Below are 19,039 nucleotides of genomic sequence, written 5' to 3' on the forward strand. Positions count from 1 at the left end.
CACAGCAGACATCTGTGATGAGTATTTGCTGGGCATGTTGATTGATACTGTAGTTAAGTTCTGTGACTCTTAACCTTGCCATACCTTAGCTTTGACTGAATTGACGCCACTGTTTCTACGTTTATTCGTATGAAATCGTGGGAGTCTGAGTCTGATCTAAAAGGAAACAAATCTGTTGAATAAGCCAGATTTCACACCACTGGAGAGAAGACAGCTGAGCAAGAGGATGAAAAGAGAGGAATGAATGTGTGACAGAGGTGTGCAGTGCTCAGTAACTCCACGTACACTCATTGAAGGCAGGCCGGCCTCAGAAAACGTCTGTCCGTGTCATTACCGAGCCACTGATGTGGTTTTCCTCGAGTGCTAAAATGTAGGCTGCTGAAAAGAAAAGGTGGGCTGTGGATTTCCAGGGGAGTGTCTCACTCTGGGTCAGGCTGGTGTTTGTATACAAACCACGTCACGGCCGTGCGTAAGGCCGGAGCAGGCCCCGCCCCCCGGGCCGTAGGCCCCGCCCCCTGCCCTTAGGCTCCGCCCCTCCCTCTTTGCGGACCGAGCTGATGCAATAAAGGCGGAGCCGCCTCCCCTCCTCCACCAGAACCGCGCTGGCACCGACCCCGCCGCAGCTCTGTCGCCTCCAGCATCACTACCAAACCCTGCTCTATTTATTTCACTCGAGACTTATTTATTATTACACTTGAACTCGTGTTTTGATCAGTGTTTTTGAGTCACATCCTGTTGTTTTGTGTTTTTGTTATTAAATTAGCCGGTTTCATTCATTTTCTTGTTATCTTGAATATAACCTCAATATTCTCAAGGACCCGTTTGTTTTTTGTGAAGAAATCGTCGGGACACACTCCAGTTTCTTTTTTGAACCCAAAAGGATTTTAAAGACATCCTGGTGCATCTTTAAAGGTAAGACTAAGCGGCATCTCCTCACAGGGGCTGGAAAATTACCAGATGTAGGCGGGTCGCTCCTCACAGCCTCAGCTCTGCTCATCACAATACATGCACTTTTATAGCTTTGTTTTGGGGTTTTTGTCATCTTGCATTGCAGTATTACTTTATTATCACCGTATTATTTAATTTGATCATCATTTATTAATGAATTAGTCTAGAAAACTGTCTCTTATGAGCTTTATCAGTGAATTAAATTGAATTAAATTTATTTCCTGCTATGTCCCGTGTGTGAATCTGCATGAAAAGGCTTGAAAATGGGATTTCAGAAAGGCCAGAGGGGTTTTATTTCGGAGCAGGTCCGTTTTTTGGTCCAGATCCAGCCACATAAACAATGAATGAACCAGTGTGAAGGTGGTGTTGGAGCCCCGTCCGGACCCGGCACTGGGTCGACACCGGTACACACTTACAGAGAAGGATGTAAATGGAAAATAACTTAGAGTAGAGCCTCTGAGAGGACTGTTAGGGCTGTAAACCAGCCAGTGAGTCAGAGCGGTCCTCTGCGGGAGACGGCCGAGCCCAAACAGGGAACAACACGTGCCTTTGTTTCTGCCGGGGCCGCGCAGCGAGATGAGTCCGTCCAACGCACCCAGCGCGCCGTGTCTCCTTCCTGCTCACATTTAAAAACAGTTAAAGGCCGACTCAATCAAGATGACCTCATGTCTTTGTTTATTTTACCCATAAAAGTCATGTTATGATCTAATGTCATCTAATTATGAATTAATCTGTGTCAGCCAGTGTTTTAAACGTGTCGTTTCCCGTAAATACGGCTGACGCCCTTTGTTTTCCTGCCACTTCCGGGTGGTTTCGGGGGAAAAGCGGGCTGGATTCGGGACGCACTGCGGTTTTCTGCCTCGCAGCAGCGGCGTGTCGCGGTGGTCGTGAGCGCTCGCCGCTCTGGTATTTTTCCACTGTCTCCCCCTCCTCCTCCTCCTCCCCCTCCCTCCCCTCGCATCCTCCTCACCTCTTCCTCCAGCGCGGTCACGTGGTCCGGCCTCGCCAATACGGGCTGCTGAAGAGAGACAGTGGTCCCATAACAATATCAAAACCCTGATATATGCCAATAAAATTATAGATCAGGGTTTTGTTTTGTTTTTAATTTCATTTACACTAGAAAACAAACAGTCAAACGAAACAGTGCAAAACAGTCAAGTCAATGTTTTTGTACATACAGTACTTCGATTAGGTGCGTGTGTGTATGTATTTATGAATACATGTGTAGCCTATGGGTAGGATGGTGTTCTACGATGATGTTTTGTTTTTTTTAAGGAGAGGAATGCAGCCAAAAATAAATAGGTAAATAAAGCAAAATAAATGAATAAATAGGGTTTACAAGGTGGGGTCATTAATGCAGGAAGAAATGAGAGAGAAAGGGATGGGGGGGTTTAATTTAATACGTTTTTTTTGAAGAAGCTGTTCCTATTCTTGTTGAAGCCACGCCCACCCCGATAATCTCCTGCGCATCGACTTTTTACGACTCCAGGTCACATATAAACAACATTAAATTAAAAAATCTGAATAAAGTAATGAGATTCACTAAATAAAAGACATGTGAAACAGTTAAATGTCATTTAAGGCTGGCATTCATGCCAGTATCATAATGGCGACTCCACCTGTGGCCTGTAGGGGGAGCCTCTGAGCTAAAAACAACCATGCCATGTGTCACTTTTAACAGTATTTTTTTCTCCTATTTTCCCAGCTTTAAAATGCCCACTGAAAAACAGCCTGTTGCTAAGACCGAGATGAAGTTTCTGAACACGCCTCGAGAAGACGACAGCAGCAGCACCAACAGCAACGACTTCCCTTACCCGGAGTTTGTGAAGAAGGTGCCGCTGGACGGGTGAGGCCCCGTTCCTTTGTCTGAACGCCGACCATGTGATGAAAGATAAACCCTGCTCAGAAGTGACAGCTGCATGTGCCTGTCTTCTCACTTTACAACACTAACTCTCTTCCTCTCCTCTTTCTTTTACAGCCAATACCCCGATTTAGATGCAGAAAGTCAAAACTTCCTCCCTGAACATAAGCCGGGCAAGAAGAAGTATGAGACTGAATATGTAAGTCTCTTAACCACCACCATATCTATGATCATTTTACCGGCTCTTTGTTCTCCCAACATTCCCTGACTGTGCCGACCCCCGTTTCCTCTGCAGCACCAGGGCAATGCCTCCTTCGGCATGTCCGTCTTCAACCTCGGAAATGCCATCATGGGCAGCGGCATCCTGGGCCTGTCCTACGCCATGGCCAACACCGGCATCGCTCTGTTTGTGTAAGTGTCTTGTTTTGACGACAAAGCCGGGGCGCTGACGTGCACAGGTGTGGTTTTGTCTAGCGCACCAAGGTCTCGGGTCCGGGTGTACTTTCCAAGCTCTGCAGAGTGCGTCTGCTCCGGCAGCTGTTCGGCCCTGGGATCAAGGTTGATCAGTCAAACGTCTGCTCTGACATCACTGTAGATAAACCTGAGAGTAATATTTGACTAGTTGTGAAACTTCCCCTCATTTCAAAACATCTGATGGGAGCAAGATCTTCATCTTTTTGCACATCTCGTCCTTATTTACTGTTTTATAAAGAGAAAGGTTTTACTACTACTACAGCACAGGCTGCGTCTGCCAGGACTCCACAATCGGATTAGCTCAGTTCCACCCTAGCGCTTTAGAGAGACGGGGAAGTGGAGGTAACACTAGTGAAACCTTTACTTGTTTAAATGGGAAAGGAGCTGAAGTAAAGTCATCAACACGTAGTAGTGTGCAGATGTCATGGAATGGCAGTTGTAGGTTACGGTGCAGACACAGCGAGTGGCGGGGCAAGCAGCTTAGTCCAGCTAATCCCCCTGCACCGTTACGTAAACAGAGGGACGGCACGCACCCGGGAGATCATGAATGGAGCCGCGGCTCCCCGCCAGGCCGATCCGGCCAATCTGCCCCTCGCATCTGCAGGAAGTCCGGGATGTTAACGACCTAAAAGCTGCTTCACGTCCGATAGCAGAGTTGGTAGAGATGGCTGTTAGAGCTACTTAGGTCGTCCGTTTGCTGTGAAATCTCCCGGTGTGGTTGCCGACCAAACAGATTAGCTGTAAAAGGCGCCGAGGCGTTGGCGGGGGGGGCGTGGCCTCCAGGGCAGCTGGACGGTCACGTGCAGAGGGGAAATTATGAGTCGGTGCATGATGGGTCACAGATGGCAGACGGATTAGTTTTCACCTGGACTATTAATACCGGAGTGAAGGAACAGTGCTGCCTCTGCAGCTTCCTGGTGGCGCTTAGAGGATCCCAGGAAGGGGAACGTGTCCGTCCTCAGCAGCCTGCTGAGGCTGCCGGACCCGGCGTGGAGTCAAACACAAGACACTAGGGCTTGGCGATATGGACCAAAAGTCATATCTCGATATTTTCTAGCTGAATGGCGATACTCCATATTATCCATGGATCCATATATATATATATATATATATATATATATATATATATATATATATATATATATCCATATTTTTTCTGTGCCATAATTGGGGTTTCCCCCAAAGCATTATAGCATAGCATCTCTGTTAGCTTCATTTTTTTCTGAGGCAAACACTTAAAAAAACAGTCAGTTTTAATACAAAGCCTCGTGCCAAATGTCACACAGGTTCCTTTATTAACAGAGGTCTGCACAATATCAAAATGTATAAAACACATGAAATAAAAATAAACTGCCTGCATATATAGAATAAAAATGCTTCTTGAATAAAATAAAACAAATATCCCTTTCCTGCATAACAATTAAATTAAAATACACTGTGCAATTAATACAATGTAGACAGTAACAGGCAGACTTTTCCACTGAGGTTGACAGTTGTACAAATAACAGAACATTTGTGCAAATCTCAAATAAAACATTCAAGTCAATTTGTCACAAAATAAGCTATATCAAAATCATAAAAAAAAAAAAAAAATCCGATATAGACGATATTGTCTCGTACCAACAAATATATCGATATATATTAAAATCTCGATATATCGCCCAGCCCTACAAGACACCCGCTAAAACTCTGGTTTATTAGGCGTGAGAGTTTAATCATTAGAGAAAAGACAGATGGATGGATGACATCATCATCATCGGAGGTCAGAGCAGACGACTGACCTTCATGTTAGCCAGATGTCAGTGTGTTTGTTTACCCGTTTTCATCCTTCACACGGCCTTGAAAGCACCACCGTCAGCCGCTCTGCTGTTATATCGTAATATCGGTGGAGTCGCCCCCTAACGATGGTTCTCGTGTCTCTCCAGGATCCTCCTGGTGGCCGTGGCCATCTTCTCCCTGTACTCTGTCCACCTGCTGCTGAAGACGGCCAACGAAGGAGGTCAGTGCAGTCTCCTCACAACGATCCTTCTCCCATCACCTTCCTACCAAGTCTATAACTCTTATTTTCCTTCTTTTTAAAGGTGCGCTGGTTTACGAACAGCTGGGGTACAAAGCCTTCGGGATCCCCGGCAAGCTGGCGGCGTCCATCTCCATCACCATGCAGAACATCGGAGGTGAGAGCGTTATGTAACTGTAGTCTGCTCCCCCGTGAATAAACGAGAGAGAAACACACCAGCATGTATTTTTAGAGCAGAGAGCAGCTTCCAGTAACAATAAAAATACTTTGAGTCATTCGTTTTTTCCTCTGGAACGTCTTAGGGGCGAGGCTGTCGGGAATTGTGGTCTTTTATTTATTTATTTCTCCCAGAGAAATGTGCTAACAGCATTCCTCCTTCCGCAGCCATGTCTAGCTACCTCTACATCGTCAAGTACGAGCTGCCCATCGTCATCCATTCCTTCACCGGAGCCAACAACGGGTGAGTGGCTGGATAAAGAGCCGCTCCGGCTTAAAAGACTGATTTACTGAGGGGTTTGTTTACAAAACTGATGAGGAGATGATTTAATTTGGCCGCGAGGTCGCGGCTCTGGTCCGTGTTTGGGGCTGTGAGCCGTGGCACCAGAGAGGCCCTCGAGGTGAACGCAGCACCTCAAACAAACAATCCCGCTGCCAGCAGCTCTCCAAGTGTGGAGTGTTGGAGAAAGTGAAGCGGGTCTTTGTCTTGGGGGTGAAAAGAGCCCTTTCAGAAGATGCAGCCGGTGCCGCATCGTGCCGGAGCAGCAGGATGAGCTCACGGCGGCCGCGCTGCAGCTCTGAAATATTGATGCGGGCCGGGTCCTCAGCGCTGCTGCTGCTGCCTCTGTTTCTGCAGATACATGCAGCTGTCAGCGCTGAAGCTGCAGGGGGGAAGGGGATTCCCAGGTCGGCGTTGGTCCGTAGTGGGCGCTGACGAGCTGCTTAATCAGTTTCCCTTCGACACGGGAAAGAAAAGTGATGACGTCACTAAAAAAGGCTGACTGCTCTTTGATGAGACGATGACGTGACACCTATATTTTCTGAAAAACAGATTTCTTTTCAGTTCAAAAAAGGTTTTAATGGATAAAGAAATACCAGATATATGAACTACCTGTCCCACATATGGACTCACTTGAATTTTACAAAAAAATGCTACTTATTATTTGGGATTTTGTTGTTGTTTTAAGCGTCAAAATGTCATGTGGTGCGACCGTCCGACCATGACTCTTGTTTTGAAAACCTTTTCTGAAATCACTCTAAATGTTTTTAAATTAATCTTCTACCCTATCTGGCATGATTTCCAAGTGTCTTGTAGCGTGTAAGATTGCAACACATTTATATTTATATTTCCATCATAATATACAAACAAAGTTTGACTGATGTCCATTTTATGAAATATCATGTGGCGCAACCATTAAAAAAAACAACCATTTTTGTATAATAGTGAAAACTTGTAAAAAAAAAAAAAGATGTCAAGATGTTAAGGAAATTAATTTATTTTAATTTGAATCATGGTTGCACCACATGACTTTTTTTTTAAGGCTAGTGCCAATTCATCTTGACAAAAAATCACTTAATTTAAAATGTTTATGTGTACACAACATTCTTAATGTTTGAACTACTGCAATAGATATTCTTTTTTTTAAAATTATTTTAAAATTTACCTGTTGAAAATCCTTATTGGTCATTGACCTGCTGCGTCTGCTCTTGCAGGGAGTGGTACATCAACGGAGACTACCTGGTGATCATAGTGTCGGTGCTCATCATCCTGCCGCTGTCGCTGCTCCGGAACCTGGGTTACCTGGGCTACACCAGCGGCCTGTCCCTGCTGTGCATGGTCTTCTTCCTGATCGTGGTGAGTGTCGCCCGCCCGCTCCTTCTTGTTTCTTGCGTGTTGGTCGTAGCACAACGGGACTCTGACTAGGGCTGGGGATCGATTCAAATGTCAAGAATCGATTCGATTTCGATTCTTAAGATTCAGAATCGATTATCGAGATTTGATTCGATCCGATTCGATTCCGATATTGATTTGGGTTAGTGTTATTAAAACTGTTTTTTGAGCTGTTGCATGAATTATATGACTGTAGTTATGCAACATATTACTACTTGTATTATATTGAGATTCAGCAGCAAGTATTGCAGCTAATGATGCTGTAAGGACCAATCAGCTCCCAGAATGCTGATAGAACTGCTTTCAGAAACATCGTGGGTCAGAATTACCAAACAGATCCAGGGAGGAAACAGAGACGGATGAAATCGGTTTTATTTTTTCCCACATTCTGTTTTTAAGACAGTATATAAAGTAATGAAATATAGACAATTTATGCAATTATAACCTAACACTTTAATGTTTTCATACCTTTAAACATATTTAAAGTCAAAAACATGGCACCAGTTATTCTCGTGTCCAACAAAACATTCCTTTTTTGGGGAAAAACAAAAAAATAACCAAAAGTTGTAATGTAATGATGGAAAAAAAAAAAAACACATAAATAAATAAAAGAAAAAAAAAATCAATCTTTAGTCATATGAATCGATTTTTAGGAATTAATATGAGAATCGATTTAGAATTGGAAAATACATTTTTTTTCAACACAGGCCTAACTCTGACCACGTGCTCTCTGCTCCTCCAGGTCATCATCAAGAAGTTCCAGATGCCGTGCCCTCTGCCCGTGGAAGAGGCCCTGAACGAGACCATGAAGATGCTGAACGGCTCGTCGTACAGCCTCAACGCCACGGCCGTGGACTACAGCGACGACACCTGCCGGCCCAAGTACTTCGTCTACAACTCTCAGGTGGGAACCTGCAGACTCCGGAGGTCAAAACAAGGCTGACATCGTCTCTCGTGGCCGTCGCTAACTCTTTTCTCTCCCTTCCAGACTGTGTACGCCCTTCCCATCCTGACCTTTGCCTTCGTGTGCCACCCCGCCATCCTGCCCATGTACGAGGAGCTCAAAGAGTAAGTTGGTTTGGACTAAAAATCCTCGTCTGTGTTTCCGTCTTCAGTCGGGCGTCTGAGTAAAACCGTCTCTCCTCTTTCTTTTATCAGCCGCTCCCGCAGGAAGATGCAGGGAGTCGCCAACGTGTCCTTCCTGGCCATGTTCATCATGTACCTGCTGGCCGCCCTCTTCGGATACCTCACCTTCAACAGTGAGTCTTTGTGAAAGGGTTAAACTCGCTTGGTCCTGGTTTTATTAGAGTATCAAGGCCTCTCGTGCGAGACTGCAGGGAACCAGGGGCCATGACGCAGCTGGCCGCCGTGCAGCCGTGTTTCTGTTTACTGTCAAAGTGCACGCATCGACGCGGTTACATAAGACCGCCTTTGATGGTAGAAAAGCTACGTCAGGCTGCGTAAAGTCGCTTACGTCAATGAAAATGATGACTTAATATTGTCGTCAACGAACCTTTTATCACCTGAGGAAAACGAGACGCGACAAAAATGCTGGTCATGTGACGATAACGATGATTAAATATATATTGCAATATCGTAGAGGAATAAAAACCAGAGTAAAATGTAGATTACAAAATAAAAACTCTGTTAGTTAGAACATTCCATCTCATCTCATTTTGGTCAACGGAAATGAAGACACATATTAACAAAGATCCTTAATCTCCATGTTTTCAGTAGTTTCCTCTGGTTTAGTTCTGCTGCTGCGTGCATGGATCTTTGGAAGAAAATAAATATGTTGTAAACTCAAATTAGAGTCTTCTGTATCTGGAATGAACGTATTCTTGAGTCTATAAGGTAACAATAATATAACCTTGTTTGAATTGTAAAATGGGTTTGGCTCAATTCAATCTTTGACTAAAACTAAAATGGTCCTGGACAATTCTGACTAAAATAAGACTAACTTGACCCAAAGACTAGAGTAAAACTAAAATGGAAACAGGCTGACAGAAAGTCTGAGCTGCTGTGATGTATCATGGTCAAAGGGAGAAATCCCAGAACGGTTGTGGCCTCGGCCTTCGCTGGACCATCAGAACATGAAGCTGATGTTCTCACGCCGCCTGACTAACCTGGTTCTCCTCTTCCCCCCCAGTTCACGTGGAGCCCGAGCTGCTGCACACCTACTCCAAGTATTACAAGCACGACGTCCTGCTGCTGATCGTGCGTCTGGCTGTGCTGACGGCCGTCACGCTCACCGTCCCCGTGGTCCTCTTCCCCGTACGTCCCTCACACACACACAAACACACACAGCCTCCCAGTCAGAAGCAGACAGGAAGTAACAGTTTGTTTCCCCGCCGCAGATCCGCACCTCCGTCAACCAGCTGCTCTGCGCCTCCAAGGAGTTCAGCTGGATCCGCCACACCATCATCACCATGGTGCTGCTGGGCAGCACCAACACCCTGGTCATCTTCGTCCCCACCATCAGAGACATCTTCGGCTTCATCGGTACGTCCTCCGCGCCGGTGTACGCTGATGTCAGAACCAGTTAGGTTGTGTGTCTAACCCACCTCTCCTCCCCCTCCAGGTGCCTCTGCTGCTGCCATGCTCATCTTCATCCTGCCGTCAGCCTTCTACATCAAGCTGGTCAAGAAGGAGTCCATGAAGTCTGTGCAGAAGATCGGGGTAAGAACCGCGACGGCGTGACGCCACATAGCAGTGTTGCCAACTTAGCGACTCTGTCGCTAGATTTAGCGACTTTTCAGACCCCTATAGCAACTTTTTTTTTCAAAAAAGCGTCTAGCGACAAATCTAGCGACTTTTTCTGGTGTTATTGGAGACTTATCTGGTGGGCAGAGCAGAGCAGAGAGGAGAGCCTCACCACTCCGCGTCCAGACTGCAAATGAAATGCCCTTGCGCAAAGCCGCCGCTGGCTTGCAGAGCGTGATGTAAATGTAAACGTTTCTTTTTTCTTTTGGGTCACTTTGCTGGTCCCAAGCCCGGATAAAGGAGGAGGGTTGGTTGTAGAGCTAGCAATTTCACCCTACATGACAATCTTTAGATTAAATTTGCTGTTATAACATTTAACAATACAGGACAAAACTGATGTGTGTAATGTGGATCAAGACAAAGCATTAAAATCATTAAATGTTGTTAATGTTGAAATTATTTTTGTACATTTGTAGTTCTAAACATATTTAGGGTGTTTTTTTACTCACTTTTGTCTCTCCCACGACGTTATTCCTCTCTCCTACAGCGTCCATTACAGTTATATGCAAATGGAAATTATGCAAATTAGGCAATGACGTCATTTAGAGACTTCTAGCGACTTTTGGGACAGCCAATAGCTACTTTCCTTACTGAGGAGTTGGCAACACTGCTGCAGAGATCCGCGGTCCCCTCGGCCGGCCCGGTTCTAACCTGTGAACCCCTTTTTTCTCCCGCAGGCCGTCGCCTTCCTGATATGCGGCTTCGTGGTCATGTGCGGCAGCATGACCCTCATCATCCTGGACTGGATCCACAACGCCACCAACGCCGGCAACGCCGACAAGGCCGACGGACACTAGGACCACGGCCGTCCTGCTGGCGGAGGGCGGGCTCCCGGGGGCGCCGAGCAACGAGACGCATTTAAAAAAACAAAACAAAACAGCGGTGAACTCAGCCGGCGCTCGCCTGGACTCTCCCGAGCAGCAGACCCCGCCATTCCTCGAGAATGTATCTGAACTCTGTACAGTATGCTGTTCTAGACCACCAAGATGGTGTTTTACGTTCTTCTTTTTTTACGATAACATTTTTTTTTTTTTTTTATTGCTGTTTTTTTTGCTTTTTACTCCTTTTTTATGTTCTGGTTTCCTAATAGTTATGGTACAGCTAAGATCAAAGACGCGGGCGTGCCTCGGCACGGCCCCGCGCGCTGGTGCGCCGTCGGCTCGCCGCCTCCGAGCCGCTCGGGAAAAGTACGTGAAGCCCCCGAAGACTTGAGGAGAGGCTGCATGACTTGAACGCTCCTCCCGCTCACGGACAGTTCACTTCCTTCCAAACCTTTTAGTTTGTTTTGTTTTTGAACTTTGCCAAAAGTATATTTGTAAAGCATCTTGATAAACTGAAAAGCACTTAACCGTTCAGCACACTTTGCCAGTGTTCACAGGCGAGGCGTGACACGCCACCGATTTCAGTATTTCTACTCCGGTTCTGTGAAAGGAGAACGCCGGCTAGAACCGGCCTCTCCGGAGCCGCACTGGTCACCGGCCTCGCCGCCGAGCATCTCACCCAGGACTGTATTCACGCTTTAGCGCCCGTTGAAGAGGCCACAACACTACTGCTTGGAGGAGGCCGCCGCGCCTCCCGGTTCCACCCCCCCACCCTCCTTCACGGAGGGAAATGTAGACATTATCTTTTTTTCTTTATGGGAGAATACTTTGAATTTAACCACGTGCAGTGGTTGTAATATACCTGTTACACTTGCAAAAAACGACATAAAAACAAACACAAACATAAAAACTGTAAGAAGTCAGGCGAGCTCTTTTACCACCGACAACCAAACTACAACAAGAGCCTGATTTTTCTTTTCTTTTTTTGTTTTTTTGAGGGTTTTTATGTGTGGTCGCACAGTTTTGTGCTTTTATTTTGAAATGTTTCACCAAGAACACGAGAACGCCTGTCACGGGACGGTGCACTGTGCTTCCAACACTAACTCATCACCAGACTGTTTTTGTTAAACATCTATTTATGGAAGACCGTGAAATCAATGTAATTTAAACTATTTTACTATATTTATATAATGTTGTATGTGTATATATGTATGTACATATATATATATATATATATATCTCTATTGAGTTTAAGTGTAAATATATTTTCTTTTTTTTAACATCAGTGCATTGGAGCGGGAGCTGGAGTTGAGGTTGGGGTTTGAGCTGTTTTATTCTCCATCAGGACGGAAACAGCCGGCCTGCGTGGGCTCGGTGTGGGAGAGGTGTCACTCTTATTGCAGTAGTTTTGTTTTGTTTTTGTTTTTTGGCCCCTGAAACTAAACTCTGATCAGCAAAATGTTCTTTTTGCACATCTCGGTTGTAGAGTACATCAACTATCTCTTGACCTCAGGAGCAAAGAGGGCGTGGCCCACCAGTGTTACACTCTTGTTTCAATGAAACACTATGTAAATCCTGTAATTAATGTCCAAATAAAATCAGAGATAACCTAGAACCTGGACGTGTGGCGCTTTCTTTTGTGTCTGGGACTGGCCTCTTACTCTGAACGTTGTTTAAGAAAACCCGTCTGTAAAGATCCAGTTCTAGTATGTCTGTTATAACCAAGGCCGGTCTGTTGTGGCCTCAGAAACACAACAAAAACACAGAATCACACACTACAGATGGATGAATGATCCACAAATCTACTTTATTTTGAAAGGACATATTTGAATAAACTTCAATAAGGAAAATGTTTGTACAAAAGGTTTATGTATGAAACAAACGTAACTGGACTGGAGCTGGGACCTTTTTTACCATGTGCCCCCCTTCAGCAGGGGGGCCCCTGAACCCTGACCGACTAGAGCAGGAACCGGCCCTGGGGGCGACAAGTCACCACGGCAGAATAAACCGGGATGAGTGGGAAATTAAAATGTACAAATGAACACATTAACTTTCATTGCAGACATCTTTTCTTTCTGACAATAGAAACTGAATATCTTTTTTTTGATAGATTCCAAATGGATTTGATTTGTGCCCTGAAACATTGACGTTACCTTGGATACGGGGTTAGTGGATGCAGCAGGGCATCGTGCTTCAGAAACGTTTTATCTTGACACAGTTGTTTTATTAGGGTAAAGAAGGGACATAAACGTGATTATTTCCTCTGGGTTGATTGCTGCTCAGGTACTAATCAGTAACTAAGTTTATTAAGTAATCAGTTTTTGGCTTTACGTCTCTCTTTTGATCATTTTTCATCAAAAAGTCAGAGTAAAATCTTGACTTAGTAGCTGTGAATCTTGTGAGTCGTCACAGTTGATATTTCATGTGGCTGAAACATTTGATAAATGTATTGATCCACAGTCTATAAATTAAGTACAGCATAAACCCCATCATTTAGGAAAATGACAATACATTTTTACTCACTTCTCTTTATTTAGTTAATAGTAGTTGAAGCCCAACAATATCGAAACTTTAATCATCCATCATTCATTTACAGCCTTACATTTTAACAAGGTCATTAAGCTTAAGAGTACTACAAATACTTTTTTCTTTCCCCTGAGCAAAAGTCTGACTTTGACATGGTGTTAATGTAGTCCTTAATAAAATATACTGTAACCTCTTATACCTTGCAAATGCATGATTGTGTGGCATTAATAGTGTAATATAGTTTAAGGTTCTTGCGACCCGAGCGGAAGCGCAGCGGTAAAATGGTTTGGCGACAGCGCCCTCTGGTGGCCGACGGGGGGATGGACCCAGTTTAACCCGAATTACCAGAAAGTTTGGACGTGACCACTTTAAACTCAGTTTCTGAGGCCAGGAGGACGAGTATCGGCTCAATTCCACTTTTAAAGTCTAGTTTAGGTAAAATATTTCATTTAATCTCCAAAACAGAAGATACTCTAGCAATATGATTCAGATCACAGAGTTTGATCTGTCTGTTCAATCACAACATTCAATTCTGCTGCTTTAAAAAATGCCAACACCCATGTGAACCCTCCATGAACGGTTTCAAGATATAACTTTGTTGATGAAACCTTACTTCAGAAGTTTTGGGTGTGTACACATATCTCCAAGACAAATCAGCACCTTTATGGTTTATTACTGTATTAATATCAACAGTGGCTCTGTTCTTGTGAAGTACCAACATGCATGAGACCAGGACCCTCGCACTAGAGCTCTGAGTGGATTCAGGCCTTCATCTTTATTGTTAAGTTTGTGTATTCAGGGCGTTTTCTTAACACATCCATCAGCCACGACCTCTGTGAGGCGTAACCGGGCTGCGTCACTGAAAACACCAGTTCTCAATTCACTGAAAACAATTAACAGGCATTCAGAGGAATTATACACAATTTTCAAGCCAAAACAAGAAACAAAAAAGTCAAAAATAAATGCAGAGAAGAAAGTGTTGCGGATGAGTTGATTGTTTAGCAGTTAGCCCTCTTGTGGCTGCTCCAGACGTGCGTCCTCAGGATGCGGCGGTGGGAACTCCGGCGAGCTCCGTCAGGTACCATTTCTGACAAAATATCGCAGTAGAAAGCACCTCGGTTTTTTTATTTTATTTCTTTACTTTCTGGAAACTTTGCACACTTAATGTACACACAATGATATTTACGACACATTCAGGGAGGGGGCGGTGGTGGTGGTGGTGGGGGGGTTGTGGGCCCCCTCAGGGCCGTAAAGGATACACTCACTGTTGACTGAGCGCCCCACTCTGGACCTGATTACAATCAGTCATCAGTCTCCAACGCCTCACTGGGCAACAGATCAATAAAGGCAATGCACTTTAACAAGGTTTTCATCTGAATTATCAGCATTTTTTTTAAAAGGAACATTGACTAATTAATAATTAATTAATAAGCTATGCAATCAAGATGCCACAAAAGAGGAAATGCTGCACCGCTGGGCGAGGCGCTCTGCTGCGGGAGCTGACATCGTTCCCCCGGGCGCCACATCTTCAGTATCGATCACCTCGCTAAGATCTGCTACGCTGCGCTCTTTACAGTAGTTCCCAAGTCACATGTTCTATGCAAAATAAAGGGCTCTTGCATTACAATTTCTGGTTGGGTCGTTTTTTTTGTTTTTTTTTCTAACAAAATATGAAAATCTATAGAAAAAAAATCTTCATTCAATAAAAGGTAGATATCAAAAAAAAAGAAAAAAAGAAAGAAAATCGCTGGCTCTCCGTCGTCTCTCAGCTCGGAGGCCAGACTCCAGCAGGAGGAAATTGCACTTGAGCAGCAGAGGGGGGGTAGGTTTGTGGGGGAGCGTCGCCGCCCAGCAGCGGGGCGAACGTTCATTTCTTGCGGGCGTGTTTGTATTTGTCCACGTAGGCTTTCACCAGGTTGGCTACTTTACTAGAGTTCACTTCCCCGCTCTTGCTGTGACACACCTGAGAGGGAGAGATGACACACATCCAGTCACATGCTGAGGCGTTCCTGAAGGTAAAACATGCAGCTGCAGCGTTCCTGCGAGGGGTCCTACCTTCTCCACTGCCTTGCGGACGATCTCCTTGTACTCCTCCTTTGTTATTTCCTTCTTTTGGTAATAGGGTTTGATGGCGTTCTTCACTTCGTTAACAGCCAGCTCCTGGATCTGCACCTTCTGGAGGAAACGGAGAACGTGGGATTGTTTAAAAGCTCCCTGACATTTGCAGAGACTGGTGCCCACGGAAGAGTATTAGGGCCATGCAGGAGAAAAAATACAGGACTGTCTCAGAAAATTAGAATATTGTGATTTTCTGTAATGCAATTACAAAAACAAAAATGTCATACATTCTGGATTCATTACAAATCAACTGAAATATTGCAAGCCTTTTATTATTTTAATATTGCTGATCATGGCTTACAGCTTAAGAAAACTCAAATATGGTATCTCAAATTTTTTTTTTTTTTTTTTTTTTTTTTTTTTTTTTTTTAGATTTTTTTGGGCTCTAGTGGCCCTTTATTGAGATGCAGACTGGAAAGGGGTAGAGAGAGAATGGGGAAGACACGCAGCAAAGGTGCACGGGCTGGATTCGAACCCGCGACCGCTGCAGGAGGAGGACTGTAGCCTCAGTATATGAGCCACCGCTTAACCCACTGCGCCACCGAGCGGCCCCGTATCTCAAAAAATTTGAATATTCTGGGAATCTTAAACTGTAAACCATAATCAGATATATTAAAATAATAAAAGGCTTGCAATATTTAAGTTCATTTGTAATGAATCCAGAATGTATGACTTTTTTTTTTTTTTTTTTTTTTTTAAAAGGAACCCTGGCTATTAAGACATGTAGGTATCAATTATAACAATGTGATATAAAAAACCTTGTTGATGTCTTCGTTTTTATAAAATTTGAAAATATAATTTAACTAGTAGGTCGCCATTGTTGTTTACATTCTGGGTAGTACGTCACACGGTGGCTCCTGCTAGCCCCCGTACACTGTTTTGACACCCAGAAACAGATGAAAACACAGCTAAACAGATGACGGCGCCCCAGAAACACAGATCAAAACACAGATAAACATTAAGGTGACGGCGCACCGACAAAAAAGTAAAAAAAAAAAAAAAAAAAGTTCAGCACCATAAAGCATGAACTATAAAAACACCATAAAACTCAGATAGACTAACAGACCACACGTTTCAACCAGCAGATAGAAGATGCTACAATAAAAACCCCAGCCAGATCTGGCGTCATTAAATTAAATAAAGATGTTCTTGCCTATTTGACGCGAAGTCTGCGCCTCCCGTTTCGTCAAAGTCCCGGGCCAGTCCCCTCAGCCTCTGGTCTGTCATCAAACCAGCACGAGGCCGGTTTTAGGGGGGGAGAGGGGTGGGCTATGCCCACCCAAACGTGCATCCTCCCCACCGCTGCTCCATCCCGGCGGCGGCGAGAGCGGATGGCGGAGCGCTGCAGGCTGTAGAGCCACGGCTACGCCGTCTACGCAGGAGCCTACGGCGTAGACGGCGTAGCCGTAGCTCTACAGCCTGCAGCGCTCCGCCATCCGCTCTCGCCGCCGCCGGGATGGAGCAGCGGTGGGCAGACTTCGGGTCAAATAGGCAAGAACATCTTTATTTAATTCAATGACGCCAGATCTGGCTGGGGTTTTTATTGTAGCATCGGCTATCTGCTAGTTGAAACGTGTGGTCTGTTAGTCTGTCTGAGTTTTATGGTGTTATAGTTCATGCTTTATGGTGCGGTACTTTTTTTTTTTTACTTTTTTGTAGGTGCGCCGTCACCTTAATGTTTATCTGTGTTTTGATCTGTGTTTCTGGTGCGCCGTCACCTGTTTAGCTGTGTTTTCATCTGTTTCTGGGTGTCAAAACAGTGTTCGGGGGTTAGCAGGAGCCACCGTCTGACGTCACTACCCAGAATGTAAACAACAATGGCGACCTACATGTTAAATTATATTTTCAAATTTTATAAAAACGAAGACATCAACAAGGTTTTTTATATCACATTGTTATAATTGATACCAACATTTATCTTTTAAGACCTACATGTCTTAATAGCCAGGGTTCCTCTTAAATTGCATTACAGAAAATAAAGAACTTTATCACAATATTCAAATTTTGAGACAGTCCTGTATTTGAGAGGGGAAGATAAAAATTTTTTTTATTGTGCACTTGGAGAAAAAAGTTGAAAAGTCGAGAAAAAAGTCGAAATTAATGTTGAAATACAATTTCAAGAATAAAGTCAAAATTTAGACTTTTTTCTTGAAGTGCATAATAAAAAAAAAAGCTTCCTCCTCTAAAATAATATTTTCATTTTTCTCCTGCCTGGCCCTAATACTCTTCCGTAGGTGCCTGGCGGCCTCTCTGGGCGTTACCTTCTCTTTTTTGGAGCTGTCGGCCTGGGCCCTGTGGTGCTGGCCGGGCTGGGTGGTGGAGGATGGCAGGGCCTGGCTGGAGGCCGCCTGGCTCTGGCTCGCCGCCTGGCTCTGGCTCGCCGCCGCTACGCCCGCTTTGGTCGGCGTGGGCAGAAAGGAGGGCTTCCCCAAACCCATAACAGTGTTTGTCATCTGAGGAAGAGCAGGGGAGGCCGGTGAAGTCAGTGGAAACGGGAGCTTCAACACATCTGGCTGCCAGTTTTAACTGTTATTTGTGGGTGTAACGCACCTGTGTGGTCTGGCCGTCAGGCTGCGCTGCTGCCTGGCTGCCGGCCTGCATGGGGGGAGGCGGTGGAGGGGGGGGCGGGAGGCCCTGGGCGCCCACGACGGGCACCTGGAGCAGGGGCACGGAGGGGTGGAGGTGCAGGGGGACTGGGGGCGGCATGGCATAGGGCGCTGCCGGCTGCAGGCTGACGGGCAGCGCTCCCTGCATGGCCTGCATGGGGAAGTGATGCTGCAGAACATTCATCTGCGGAGGCTGAGGAGGAATCATGTTCAGCACGGGCACAGGCGCGTTACCTGGGACGGCCTGCGGGGGAAGCTCGCCCTTGGCGGGGTCTGGGAACAGAGGAGCACAAAGCTTCACCAAAAAGGGAGAAGAAGAATGGTTGGATTAAACAATGCTGCAGTTCCAGTACCAACTTAGGTGACGGCAGTGTTGAGAATCACCCAACTGTGGATGTTCAACAACCTTTTTCTAAACAATTCTGTCACTTTCAGGGGAAAACAAACACTATCCAACGGTGGCCGAGACCCGCCATTGCTGAAAAGAAAAGTAACGCTGCAAACAGAAACAAACGCCGCTGCAAATAAAAAGAAACCCCGCTGCAAATAAAATAAAGGCTGCAAATAAAAAACAAACGCCGCTGCGAATAAAATAAATGCTGCAAATATAAAGAAACCCTGCAGCAAATAAAATAAACGCAGCTGCAAATTTAACAAAAAAATGACGCAAATAAAAAAGCCACAATGGAAGTGAATTACCGGGGACTATTTTTGCTGATGCACCGGTGTTTTTTACGTGAGAGGAGAAGAAGAAGACGAAGAGGATGTAAGTGAAAAGGAAGAAATAAGAAGAGCGAGGAATAAGAAGAAAAACGAACGAGAAAATAAGTGAAAAGGTTAGTGTTCAATGTCGCTACGTGTAATTTTTAATGTGCAACACCGGTGCATCGGCAAAAATAGTCCCTGGTAATTCACTTCCGTTGTGGCTTTTTTATTTTATTTGCAGCAATGGCGGGTCTCGGCCACCGTACTACCCTCTAAATCTAACAGAACCTACAGTTATGAGCATGTTTTAAC

The 19,039-nt window shown here is 45.0% G+C and overlaps 2 protein-coding genes across 2 annotated transcripts in view; one reads left to right on the forward strand and one right to left on the reverse strand.

Annotated features, from left to right (window-relative positions):
- Positions 1–600: 600 nt before the first annotated feature.
- slc38a2 (solute carrier family 38 member 2) lies at positions 601–11,238 on the forward strand. Its single transcript, XM_061714342.1, has 15 exons — positions 601–912; positions 2,654–2,794; positions 2,927–3,008; positions 3,105–3,220; positions 5,209–5,282; positions 5,365–5,457; positions 5,685–5,760; positions 7,011–7,152; positions 7,931–8,092; positions 8,177–8,256; positions 8,347–8,447; positions 9,338–9,462; positions 9,546–9,690; positions 9,770–9,867; positions 10,629–11,238. The coding sequence occupies exons 2-15, from the start codon at positions 2,661–2,663 to the stop codon at positions 10,746–10,748; spliced, it is 1,548 nt and encodes a 515-aa protein (XP_061570326.1). The 5' UTR covers positions 601–912; positions 2,654–2,660; the 3' UTR covers positions 10,749–11,238.
- Positions 11,239–13,284: 2,046 nt separating this feature from the next.
- scaf11 (SR-related CTD-associated factor 11) overlaps positions 13,285–19,039 on the reverse strand; it is a 28,453-nt gene continuing 22,698 nt past the window's right edge. Inside the window, exons 12-15 of the mRNA XM_061714593.1 lie at positions 17,967–18,295; positions 17,678–17,869; positions 15,354–15,473; positions 13,285–15,261 (exon numbers count right to left, since the gene is read on the reverse strand). Of these exons, the coding sequence (XP_061570577.1) occupies positions 15,166–15,261; positions 15,354–15,473; positions 17,678–17,869; positions 17,967–18,295 (737 nt within the window). The 3' untranslated portion in view covers positions 13,285–15,165. The remainder of the gene's footprint in view (positions 15,262–15,353; positions 15,474–17,677; positions 17,870–17,966; positions 18,296–19,039) is intronic.

Source organism: Cololabis saira, chromosome 23, assembly GCF_033807715.1.
Source record: "Cololabis saira isolate AMF1-May2022 chromosome 23, fColSai1.1, whole genome shotgun sequence".
Classification (NCBI taxonomy): Eukaryota; Metazoa; Chordata; class Actinopteri; order Beloniformes; family Belonidae; genus Cololabis; species Cololabis saira.